Below are 13,803 nucleotides of genomic sequence, written 5' to 3' on the forward strand. Positions count from 1 at the left end.
TTTTTTACAGTAACTAAAAACTCAATTACTTTAAAAATACCAAAAAATACTTTAAAATAAAATAAAATATAATGTAAGATAAAATAATTAAAAATTATAAACAAAATAAAACTGATTTATTGAGCATCCCTAATCAAAACCCAAAATATATAAAATTGAGGAATTTTTTTTACAGTTAAAAACTAAACTCAATTACTTTAGAAATACTTAATTAAAATACAAATTGTTGTTAAGAACAACAAGTTGTAAATAAAACAAATATTACTGCAGTATGTTTTACAGGAAATTCAATATTTCTGCTTTAAAATTTCACATTTAATTAAATCTGCTACTTTCTTTTTCCATTGTAATTATTTGTGAAATTTCTGAGTGAAAATATTAAGTATTACAGTGAATATCATACATTTTGTCATTTCTAGTTACATAAGTTAACATTACATCATAAACGATCACAACAAAAAAGTTAAATCAACATCTGAAAGCTGAATAAATTAGCTTTCCATTGATGTATGCTTTGTTAGGACAATATTTGGTCAAGATACAACTATTTGAAAATCTGGAATCTGAGGTTGCAAAAAAAAAAAAAAAAAAAATCAAAATATTGAGAAAATCAAATTAAAGTTGTCCAAATGAAGTTCTTAGCAATGCATAATACTAATCAAGTAAATTTTGATATATTTATGGTAGGATATTTACAAAATTTCTCCATGGAACATGATCTTTACTCAATATCCTAATGATTTTTGGGATAAAAGAAAAATCAGTAATTTTGACCCATGTATTGTCTATTGCTACAAATACTACTTAAAACTGGTTTTGTGGTCCAGGGTCACAAATGATGTAACACTTTGCATTGTTAGTTAATTATAATAAATGCATTAACAAAAGTTACCAAATTGAAGTTTACTGTAAAATGTTGGAATTTGTTTATATAAACACTTTAAAGTATTCTGTATTTGAATATACAAAGATTTTTTTTTGACCAAGTAGTTATGTATAAATAGACACAGACAAAGAGGCAGTGGGGTAATAAAGTGTGCATCTGGGACTCGGTCCAGGACTAGCTGATAAACAGATATTACATAAAGACTCTAGAACTAGAATGAATGAATGAACTGCGGTGCCACAGGAGGTCTGTGCTGTGTCAAATACACACTAACAAGCCTCATCAATACCCCATCCCATAATAAACACACAGCGAATCCAATACCTCTCACATTCAGCTCCCCAGTCACACAGGCGATCCTACCTCTCTCCTCTGATTAACTGTGCTCCTCTATGCAAACACTGTCAGCAGCACAAAACAGGAAGAGGATGACCAAGTCCGCTTGGCAGTGTTTTCTAGCTCCGCACCCTAAAACTGGTCTTTCCAGTGTGTCTGTACTTATGAGTTATTAAGTCTTTTGTAGTTGTTCTGCTTTGTATATGACCAACAGCTGATCGAACCACAGTACAAGAGAGCTTATCAAGTCTGCACACTTGCTTTCCTCCCTTTCCTCTTTTCTTTTTTACACACTGGGTTTACATTGGGAGTGGCCACCAACTGTGCGAACAGCACATAAATATATATCTCAAAGTACACATACACATTAATATGTCGTAAAAGTATTGTGTTTACACTTGGATAAAGGTGTTAATGGAGTCCTTGCACATTGTGGGAGTGTTTTGAGTAGCTGTGTGTGTGTGTGTGTGTGTGTGTGTGTGTGTGTGTGTGTGCACCTGGTATTCATCACGTTGTGGGGACCAAATGTCCCCACAAGGATAGGAATACCAGCAGATTTTGACCTTGTGGGGACATTGGACTATGGAATGTCCCCATAAAACATGTAAACCCAACATGTGTGTGTGTGTGTGTGTGTGTGTGTGTGTGTGTGTGTGTGTGTGTGTGTGTGTGTGTGTGTGTGTGTGTGTGTGTGTGTGTGTGTGTCTGTGTTCGTGTAACAGGTTTTGGCTACAATGTTTGAACCAAATGTTCTCACAAGAACAGTTAAACCTGAAATGAGGTACAGTACATTGTGTTTTGTTAACGTGCGTCCTGCAAACATTTCTTTGCAATGTGTAAAGTGACTCGGTAGTCTAAGGACAAGTTTGGGAACTGGAAACTTGTTATGCGAGTTTTTCAATGACAAATATATTTTAGGATTTGTGCAATACAAACGAATACTATAGGTTTACATTTAGTGTATGTGGTGCTAACTCGCCCTGGTCAAAAAATATCATGTTATTTATGTGTTTACAACTGTTTAAAATTTTATTTATTTTAATGTGCACAGTAAAAACAACAACATTGTGAAATATTATTGCACTATAAAATAATTGTTTTCTATTTTATTTATTTATTTTATTCCAGATGGCTCTGGGGATTAATAAAGGCCTTCTGAAGTGAGCCAATGTGTTTTTTTAAGAAAAAAATTATCTATCTATCTATCTATCTATCTATCTATCTATCTATCTATCTATCTATCTATCTATCTATCTATCTATCTATCTATCTATCTATCTATCTATCTTGTTTTGTATTTTAATATTTTTTAAAATCCAACTTATTTATGTGATATCAAAACTGAATTTTTAGCAAAATAACTCCAGGCTTCTGTGTCACATGATCTTTCAGAAATCATTATAATATCATTACAATATGCTGATTTGCTATATATGCTGATATTTGTGGAAACAGTGATATATGTGTAGGTTTATTTTATGAATAGCAAGTCAAAAAGTTACGTTTGATCACTGTAAGGCAAAATTAAAGTATTAAAGGGATATTTCACCCAAAAATACAAATTACCCCATGATTTAGTCACCTTCAAGCCTTTCTAGGTGTGTATAACTTTCTTCTTTCAGACAAATACAATCAGAGTGACATTAATAGATAAAATGTCCTGGCTCTTCTAAGCTTCATAATGGCAGTGCATCCAATAAAGTGCATCCATCCATCATAAAAAGTATTCCAGATGGCTCTGGGGGTTAATAAAGGCCTTCTGAAGTGAGCCAACGTGTTTGTTTAAGAAAATCTATCTATCTATCTATCTATCTATCTATCTATCTATCTATCTATCTATCTATCTATCTATCTATCTATCTATCTATATATCTATCTATCTATCTATCTATCTATCTATCTATCTATCTATCTATCTATCTATCTATCTAAAACTTCATAAACCGTAATCTATATCTTCCGCACTTTCACAAGGAAGTTCACAAAGTACAGCAAAAATAGTCAAATTCTGAAATATTTTTACTTTTTAAAATAACTGTTTTCTATTTGAATATATTTTATAAAGTTGTCAATATGTAGTTGTTGTTTTTTTGTTGTTGCACAAACGCATCTATTCACTTCAGGAGGCCTTTATTAATCCCTGCAGCTGTGTGGAGTACTGTTTATGATGGATAGGTGCACTTTATTGGACAAAATCTCACCACCCATTCACTGCTATTACAAAGCCAGGACATGTTTTAATATAACTCAAATTGTATTTGTCTGAAAAAAGAAAGTCGTATACAACTAGGACGGCTTGAGGCTGAGTAAATCATGGGATAATTTTTATTTTTGGGTGAACTATCCCTTTATGTTCTTAACTTTACTGACCCCAAATGTTTGAACAGTAGTGTAATATGTACATGCTTTCATCATTTGTGACAATGGACCACAAAACAAATCTTAAGTAGCACAGGTATATTTGTAGCAATAGCCAAAAAATATTGTATGGGTCAAAATGATTAATTTTTCTACTATGCTTAAAATCATTAGGATATTAAGTAAAGATTATGTTCCATAAAGATATTTTGTAAATTTCCTACCATAAATATATCAAACCTTAATTTTTGAGTGGTAACCTGCATTGCTAAGAACTTAATTTGGACAACTTTAAAGGCGATTTTCTCATTTATAGATTTTTTGCACTCTCGGATTCCAGATTTTTAAATACTGTAGTTGTATCTCGACCAAATATTGTCATAGCCTAAAAAATCACACTCATATGATGTATAAATCTCAATTTCAAAAATTTGACCCTTATGACCTGTTTTGTTTTGCAGGGTCACATTTATTCATCACCTTCATATCATGTCAAACCTGTATAAACACAACAACAACAACAAAAAACAATATTGGAACCCATTGACTTTCATAGTGTCTACAAAAAATTAAGCATTTTTCAAAATATCTTTTTTATGTTACACAGAAATAAGTAAGTCATATCCACCTTTTATCCTGTAAGAGCGGGCACAGCCATTTGTATATTTTTTTGGGTCTGGTTTCTGGTCTCATCCGTGTCCAGCTATTTTTAGCTGTACAAAACAGCTAGTTTTGCTACTTGATATTGCAAATTGGTGTGTCTTACCATATTATTTTAATCTATTATCTTAATTATGAGCACACTGGTTTGTAGTTCAAACTGTTTTACTGTTTACTACATGGTGTTATTCTTCTCATTACATTCCTGTAATGCATGAACTGGAAGTCTCACTCATAGACTTACTTCCGCGTTGAAGAAAAAGATGAATAGTTTTTGGACCAACATAAGAGCAAATAAATGATGACAGAATTTACAACAGCTGCTCACGAGAAAAGCAAATCCTATTTAAGCTATTTATAAATCCTCAAATCCTCCAACAACAGGTAACGCCTAAGCAAAAGCCTGATGGAGACCTTAATTAATTTCAAGTATGATTTGAGTGCTGCGTGCCTCAGACATTAAATCAGTCCTTATGAGAAACGATATTCATAATTAAAGCACTGGCTAACAGGATCATGACCTCTGGGTTCGACTTCATGTCTTATCATCTTAATATCACACCTGACGCCTCGGCCTCTCAACCTCCCTTCCAGCATAACCACCAATCTCTCCCTCCTCCTCCCATTTTTCGGCAAGTGCGTCTCATTAATTACATTTAGAGGTAACCTTGAATGAAGAGCTTTACCTCAAACACATCGCATGCACCTTCAAAAACCGTACCGCAGGTTAATGCGCATGTCTAAATCAGTTACAGGCATTATGTAAGAGCATGTTGACATTTCTGTAGTGAAAGGAGGGTCATTTTATATGCCATGCTACAAAGGGCATTCTCACGTTCTCATGGTATTACCGCTAATAGAGGTTAATTAAGAATAGAGGTGTGTCTGAGAGACGAATGCAGCAGATTTCGGCTAAAAGCAGCTAATAGAGTTGTGTGTGTGTGTGTGTGTGTGTGTGTGTGTGTGTGTGTGTGTGTGTGTGTGTGTGTGTGGCCAAAACACACTCACCTTCATGGTGGGTGGTGCAGTGCGGGGAGGTGAGGGTGGACATTCTCCCAGAGGCACACTGGAGATGGTCAGCAGCTCTTGTTTCCTGCAAAACACACACACACACACACACACACACACACACACATAGTTAGCCAGGCAAATGGTCAGCACACTTTGTAGACTAATCAGATATGGTGAAGTTTTGCACTAAAACCGAAGAGTGACCCTTGAATGCAGAAGCAAACAGACATTTAGACAGTATTTCTTTCATTTATCTATCAAGAGACTTCATTTTGCATATGTGGGTAAACAAGTGTCACCACAATAAAAAGGATTTTACTGAAGGAAATATATGTGACCCTGGACCACAAAACCAGTCATAAGGGTCAATTTTTTTTTTTAAGTGATGTTTTATTAACAAATTTCGGGAGGAGCTCGCACAGATAATTAACACGGCCGATTCACCCTCAGCAATTACTCTCCATATCCAATCAACCCAGAAAAATCCCTATAAATATCACAACATTCCTACCTTCATCATCTCTTGTCTTGTTAACGCCCCTCCTCCACCCCGTCTCCTCACCTTCTGCCCTTAAGGGGGGAGCGCTTATAGGGTTCGGGCCAGTGCTGAGCTCGGACCCCTCCCCCTGGGCGGGGGAGAGCCCCGGGCTCGGGAATGGCTACCGAGCTCGAGGCCCTCTCCCGGACAGCACGCCAAATACGCACAACCTTTCGCTCAGTTTATTATCCGTAAGAGGGAACTCGTGAATTGAGACTTATACATCATCTAAAAGCTGAATAATTAAGCTTGTTAGGATAGGACAATATTTGGTCGAGATAGCACTATTTTAAAATCTAGAATCTGAGGGTGCAAAAATATCCGAATGTTGAGAAAATTGCCTTCAAAGTTGCCCAAATGAAGTTCTTAGCAATGCATATTACTAACCAAAAATTAAGTTTTGATATATTTACGGTGGGAAAATTACAAAATATCTTCATGAAACATGAAACTTAATATCCTAATGATTTTTGGCATAAAAGAAAAATCTGTAATTTTGACCCATATGTATTGTTGTCTATTGCCACTTATGACTGTTTTTGTGAGAGAGAAAAAACAGTTTAGAAAACATGTTCCAAGTTCTTTGAAATGGACTCTTTGTATTGATGTTTGTTTAATATGGTTTTGAAAATCATTTATACAATTTGTTAGCATTCTTGTAACACTAAATGACTATAATTTTGCAGAATTTTTTTTTAAAAATTTAAATATTAGCAGTTTTTAAATATTTTCGCCAAATTATTAGTAAATAAATAATTGCTTATCATCTACATTTTGAGATGAAGAGTGAAGAGCATTTATTATTATTATTTTTTTTTTAAGTCAGAAATGTATGGAAGCCCTTTTCCGACACAGAATAAAAAAATAAAAAGTTAATTGTGACTGAGATATATACTTGCAAATCGGAGAAATTAACTCAGAATTGTGAGATAAAAGTCTTAAAAACCTTTTTTCATTGGGGGAAATGAACTTCCACACAAATTTCAGGGTAATACCATAATCAAGAATAAAAAAGTCATAACCGGACAACAGCAGAAATGAATCAATATTTTACTTAGTAGTAGTATTATTTTTGAATTTTCCAATAAATTGCTAAACAGATTGGAAGAAACAAAATGACCCACATGACCCATTTACGTTTTTGTTAAAGGGATAGTTCACCCAAAAATGAAAATTTTGTCATTAATCACTCATCCTCATGTCATTCCAAACCCGTTAGGCCTTCGTTTATTAACATAAATTATTTCTGAAGAAATCTGAGAACTTTCTGACCCTGCATAGATAACAACGCAACTGGCACATTCAAGGCCCAAAAGGTAGTAAAGACACTGTTAAAATAGTCCATGTGACACCAGTGGTTAACCCCTAATGTTATAAAGCTATGAGAATACTTTTTGTGCACAAAGAAAACCAAAATAATGACTTTATTCAACAATTTCTTCTTTTCCGTGTCAGTCTTTGACGTGTATTCATGATTACCACGGTCAGAAAGCTTTTGGATTTTATAAAAATATCTTATAGGTCTTATGCATTTGGAACAACATTAGGGTGAGTTATTAATAACAGAATTTGGATAAACCATCTCTTTAATGCGTACTAAGCAGGTCTTAAAATGTGTAATATTTTAGAAATTTGGTTGGCTGTGCAGATCCAAGAAAAAAATACAAGATATGGTAGTTTTGCACCAAAACAAAAGAATAGCCCTCAGATGTAGATGTATACAAACACACACACACACACACACACACACACACACACACACACACACACACACACACAGTTGGGTTTACATGTTTTATGGTGACATTCCATAGGCGTAATGGTTTTTATACTGTACAAACCGTACTTTCTATCGCCCTACACCTACCCTACACCTAAACCTAGCCCTCACAGGAGTTTGTGCATACTTTTACTTCATCAAAAAAACTCATTGTGCATGATTTATAAGCCTGTTTCCTCATGGGGACCTAAGAAATGTCCCCACAAGGTCAAAATCTACTGGTATTCCTATCCTTGTGGGGACATTTGGTCCCCATAACGTGATGAATACCAGGTACACACACACACACACACACACACATGTTGGGTTTACATGTTTTATGGGGACATTCCATAGGCGTAATGGTTTTTATACTGTACAAACCGTACTTTCTATCGCATTACACCTACCCTACACCTAAACTTAGCCCTCACAGGAGATTGTGCACACTTTTACTTCATCAAAAAAACTCATTGTGCATGATTTATAAGCGTGTTTCCTCATGGGGACCTGAGAAATCTCCCCACAAGGTCAAAATCTACTGGTATTCCTATCCTTGTGGGGACATTTGGTCCCCACAACGTGATGAATACCAGGTACACACACACACACACACACACACACACAGAGGGCAGAGGGTCATTGCAATACCCTTTGGAAAAGTATACTGAAAAGCACATGGCCTCCAGAGACTAAGGTGAAAGACTACAGGATAGAAAAACTCAATAACAACAATCCTTCAGTTTGCTTCAGTATGTGCACAGAGACATAACATGAACAACTCAGGGTAGCCAGCCCTGCGGACAGACTGCTGTAGGTCAAAAAAAGATGTAGAGAGGAGAGGGGTAAAGGAGGTGTACAGAAAGGCTCCAAGCAGGAACATGATCGCATTTTAAAAGCAGTTTCTTTCAGCCGAAGACAAATGAGAAAGGGGCTACTTGGAATCAGAGGTTAAAATTAGTCAGGCAGACAAACTCCAGTCTAGAAATGAAGCTCCTTGCAGACAGTCTCAAGTAAGAGTCCATTAAAATCTTTTCTTACATTACACCTCAGAGGGTCATTAAACTGTAAAAAGATTGAACACGTGAAGAGCTGGAAAATGCCACAACAATACATATAAGAGGATGGTAAATGAGGAGGTTTCAATGAAAGATAAAGGAGAGTCATTTCGGTCTGAGAGGATGGGGCCAATGACATATTTACTGACAATATTTATACATAATATTTTGTATTTATATCATAATAATACCACAATAAACATGCCATGCCGACCAAACTAAGGTAAGTGTTTTGTGGAGTAAAATACATTTGTAAAGGTTTTGACTGTGGAGATAATACTAGATTTAGTGAAAAGAGTCCTCATTGACAATCTGCCCGTTTCTACCACTGAATAAAAAAAAGGTAAAAAATTTAATTGTGACTTTCATTTGACTTTTTTTTCTCAGAATTGTGTGATATAAACTTGTAAGGAAAAAAGGCAAAATTGCAAGATATAAACTGGAAATTCTGAGAAAATATCAGTCTTTTTTCCCTCAGACTTTATAACTCACAATTGCGAGTTTATATCTCACACTAGTGAGAAAAAATACATAATTGTGAGATATAAACTTGTAATTCTGAGAAAAAAATCTGTCTTTTTCTTCCCCCTCGGACATTATAACAATTGGGAGGTTATATCTCACAATACTGAGGAAAAAAAAGTCAGAATTGTAGGATACAAACTCACAATTCTGAGAAAATATCCTTTTTCCGCCCTCAAACATTATAACTCACAATTGTGAGTTTATATCTCACACTACTGAGAAGAAAATGTTAGAATTGTAAGATATAAACTTTTAACTCTGATAAAATATCAGTATTTTCCCCCCTCAGACATAATAACTCACAATTGTGAGTTTATATCTCGAAATACTGAAAAAAAAAAGTCAGAATTTTAAGATACCAGTCTTTTTTTCACCTTCAGGCATTATAGCTCACAACTGAGAGCTTACATCTCACAATACTGAGAAAAATGTCAGAATTGTGATATATAATTCTGAGAATATATTTGTCTTTTTTTCACCCTCAGACATAACAACTCACAATTGTGAGTTTATATCTCACAATAATGAGAAAAAAACTGAATTGTGAGATATAAACTCGTAATTCTGAGAATATATTAGTCTTTATTTCACCCTCAGACATTATAACTCACAATTGCGCGTTTATATCTCACAAAACTAAGTATAAAATAGTGAATTGTGAGAAATATTGAGTTTATATCTCACAATTCTGGGTTTATAACTTGCAAATGCGAGTTTATACCATGCAATCCTGAAAAAAGTAATAACTTCAAGAAGTAAATTCGCAATTGTGAGAAAAAAAGCCATAGTTGTGAGATATTTAAAAAAAATATTCAGTGGTGGAAACGGACTTCCATAATAATCCTATTTTTTAACCTGAAAAAAAAAAAGAATTTGGAAAAATTAAAAAACAAAGGGGGAAAAAGTTGTATAAGCATTATTTGTTATCCAATGCACATCAAATGGTTAATATTAATCAGGAAAAAAAAACTATCATATAAAAATAAAAATATTTGTACTATTCATCTCTTAGGACCCAACTGTAAATTATGAATGGAACATCCAGTACTCTAATGCAGTGACAAAGCACATTTGATCTTTTTTAGTCTCTAGAGAGTTTCAGCATGGCTAGGTGACCTGGACATTACTAAAATATCACATTAGGTGAAGGGACAAAGTCAATGTTAATGTACTTTGCTGGTGCGCATACTCCTTTTTTCCCTTTCTGAAATGCATCCAGCACACAGAAACAGTTCACTTAGGCCTAAAACCCAAATGTGAGTGTGTGTCTGGCTGCCAGTCTTTCCGTTCTTAATAGGAAACACTGAGTAAACATCTATTTCATCTAGACATGACTGCAGCTGCTTGAGGCAACATGCTCCAGAACACCACAACTCCTGGTGAAAATGACCAAGTCATGTTCAAAACTTTATACTGCATCCACACCTTTTTACCAGATGAGTCACCAGAACAATGCTAGCTGCTGCTGTGGGTCTGAAGTCAAGAGGACGAACAGATGGACAACAGTAGAGGCAGACGTCAAAGTCTGTGAGGTCAATACAAGTCTACAGTGTTTTGGCAGAGATACATCAAATTAGACAGATGCCAATGGGTTGCATGACATTCCTCATACTTGAAAATAAAGTAAAAATCTAAGCAAGGTGAAAAGACTATTTAATACAAGTCTTCCAATGTAAACATGGTTTGTGTTGATCCACACTGTTTCCTGTGATGAAACATTACTACATAACCCCTAAAGGGAATAAATACAAGATGAGACGACACAATATATATATTTTAGTGCATTCTCTCGCAATTACATCGTTGGGTAATACAGTATATAAAATGGCGGATTTTAGGAAGCCGCTATTAATATGTAGGGCATTGAAACCTGCTTTGCATTCGCATTTTACTTTCACTTTTAAAATTCGCAATCACAGTGTGTGAAGCGGCAGTACTTACCACACATTTTACAAGATAAGATGCTTGTTAGTGGTCCTCAGGATCTGCAAATTATTCACAGTCGTCCCATCATTAATCTTTCCTTACTCCGTTTATCTGGTAAGTGAAACTTTATGTACTGTAATCATGTAACAGGCTACCGCTAGCAAGTGGCTAACCCTTTAGTGACTCCGTAGAACACGTTATTCATTTTCGAATTTATTTTTACGATGCCTCATTAATCGGCCATATTGATTGATAGAATGTAAACAATGCCACTGAACCGAACAAACTCGCGAATTTAGCTGATTATTGCTGCTAAAATGTTCAATTATTGTCATGTTTTGGGCTGTACTAATCGGTTGGACCGGGAAAAAACATTTGAAGTACTATAGACTGTCAAAAGTTATAACAAATCAAGGAGAAGAGAGCAAAAAACTGAGGAACAAAATGCGTTTGTGGGTGGCCAGACTGAACCAGGATTTCCTGGGCAAGAATCTTGACAACATCCGTGTTTGTTCTTACCATTTCTGGTCAGGTAGGTGAAATATTAGGCTAATATCTTAATTAATATTGCTCGTACGTGTCTTTACCATCGTTTAACTTTAGTTTGTCAAAATATTGTGCCCTTTCCTGTTTACTAAGTCCTTTTTTATATGATTTAGCAACTTCCACATATTTTTTCTGTGGTTTAGACAGCATTTATTAGCAGAACTAACATGTTCAGTAGTACATTAACCGTGCAATCCATGCTGTTGCATACATCCAAGTATCTCCAATATGGTCGCACATCCAGGTACCTGACTAAACCATGATGTGAGTGCAAACCCTCTATACGGATTCACTATTCGAGCACATCTCTAAGTCTAAAACTACTGTGGCTTTAGAGACCCAGTGTAATGTGTTTTGCTAAAGGGAGTGTGATCAGCATTTTGACCATCTAATGACACTCATTGCTGATGTAACTGCATCACTGACTACATCAGTCTTACTTACTGTAGCATGAAGGGACAGGGCCACAGACACAGCATTACAAAGACCACTGAATGCTCGGCGTTCAATTAATGTACATCAGAGGGAGCTTTTTAACCACTAATCCTCTTATTAAAGGAAAAGTTCACCAAAAAAAAAAAAAAAAAAATTGCTAAAAATTACTCAACCTCAGGATGTAGTTAGTTTCCTCATCTGAGCAGATTCAGAGAAATTATAGCATTACATCACTTGCTCACTAATAGATCCTCTGTAGTGAATGGGTGCCGTCAGAATGAGAGTACAAACAGCTGATACAATAATCCACAAGAATTCCAATTGACTCCAGTCTATCAAATAACATATAGTGCAGCAAAAAGCTGCATGTTTTTAAGAAACAAATCATCATTAAGATGTTTGTAACTTGGCAGTGAATGGCTGTTGAGATTCTGAAGCCCAAAAAAGCAAATAAATCCATCATAAAAAGTGTTCCATCTGGCTCTGAGGGTTAATAAAGGCCTTCTGAATTGAATTGATACATTTGTGTCAGAAAAATATCCATATTTAAAACTTTATAAACTATAATCTTTAATCTCTAAACTCCAGTGAGAATACGCAAGTCTTGCGAGAGCCAGGTTTTGTTTACAGCAAAGGAAAACTAGTCTCCTCTTGGCTTATATCGAAATCCTCCAACATTTTTCTTTACAAATCCTTGTTTTGTACTTCTAATTTGTGACTGGTGTTTTGTTTTGCTCTCTTCTTTGCACTTCCGCATTCATCACTTCTCACCATAGTTTACACGACGCCTACTTCCTACTCTCTCATGAATGTGCATAAGACAGTTAGCGGAAGCTGGAGATTACAATTGATAAAGTTATAAGTATAAATATTTTTCTTGCACAAATGCATCAATTCGCTTTAGAAGGCGTTTATTAACCCCCACGAGCTGCTTTGAGTACTTTTTATGATGGATTTATGCACTTTATTGAACTTCAAAATCTTAACACCCATTGACTGCCATTATAAATTATATAAATATAAAATAATAAAAAATAAAATATAAATATTTTTATTTTTATTTTTGCGTGAACTGTTCCTTTAAGACTGAATGAAGGCTTAATTCATTGCACAGGAACAAACTCTGATCAAGATTTCATGTGTTTAAATTCATAAAATGTATATGAGGGATGTGGAAAGAGGGTCAGAGGTTTGCTATGAAACTTTTTCCTGGAACTCGACTGCCGAGTATGTTTATGATGCTTACTTATGAATAAAGCCTTACAGAAGCCCAGAAACACAATTAACAATCCCAGTAAATCACAGTTATTGCTTTATTAGAATCTTATCAGCTTGTAGGGAGAAGCGGGAAGCTGTGATATCTCTAGTTGTCCAGCACATGCTGTCTCCCTTCATTTCCAGTGCACAGTTTCATCACAAGGCTGTATATCTGCCACTTTAATTAGGTCTGATTCAATACTAATCACATCTGCCCAGTGATTATGATTATCTAATGTTCCGGCAACATGCTTCATGCTTTGATTATACTCCAAGAGAAGAAAACAACATACAGACTGAGTACTTATTATGTAAGTAGAGAGCTATAACGCAGCTGTCTTGATTCTGATTGGTTGAAATATTTGGCAGTGGCCAATTTCCTAAATAAATATCAGCTTGTATCAACTGTTATCAGTATTTATAATAAGAAGAAATGTTTCTTGAAAACCAAATCAGCATATTAGAATGATATCTGAAGCATCATGTGACACTGAAGACTGGAGTATTG

The 13,803-nt window shown here is 35.1% G+C and overlaps 1 protein-coding gene across 7 annotated transcripts in view; it reads right to left on the reverse strand.

Annotated features, from left to right (window-relative positions):
* The window catches only part of rap1gap2a (RAP1 GTPase activating protein 2a), a 109,941-nt gene that overhangs the window by 24,913 nt on the left and 71,225 nt on the right, over positions 1–13,803 (reverse strand). For 5 of the 7 annotated variants that reach the window (XM_073818436.1, XM_073818435.1, XM_073818434.1 and 2 more), the window contains one exon: positions 5,249–5,333. In XM_073818436.1, the coding sequence (XP_073674537.1) occupies positions 5,249–5,333 (85 nt within the window). Of the gene's footprint in view, positions 1–1,249; positions 1,405–5,248; positions 5,334–13,803 lie in introns of those variants that run through there. The other 2 variants (XM_073818437.1, XM_073818438.1) reach the window with 2 other exon arrangements.

Source organism: Garra rufa, chromosome 14 (assembly GCF_049309525.1).
Source record: "Garra rufa chromosome 14, GarRuf1.0, whole genome shotgun sequence".
NCBI lineage: Eukaryota > Metazoa > Chordata > Actinopteri > Cypriniformes > Cyprinidae > Garra > Garra rufa.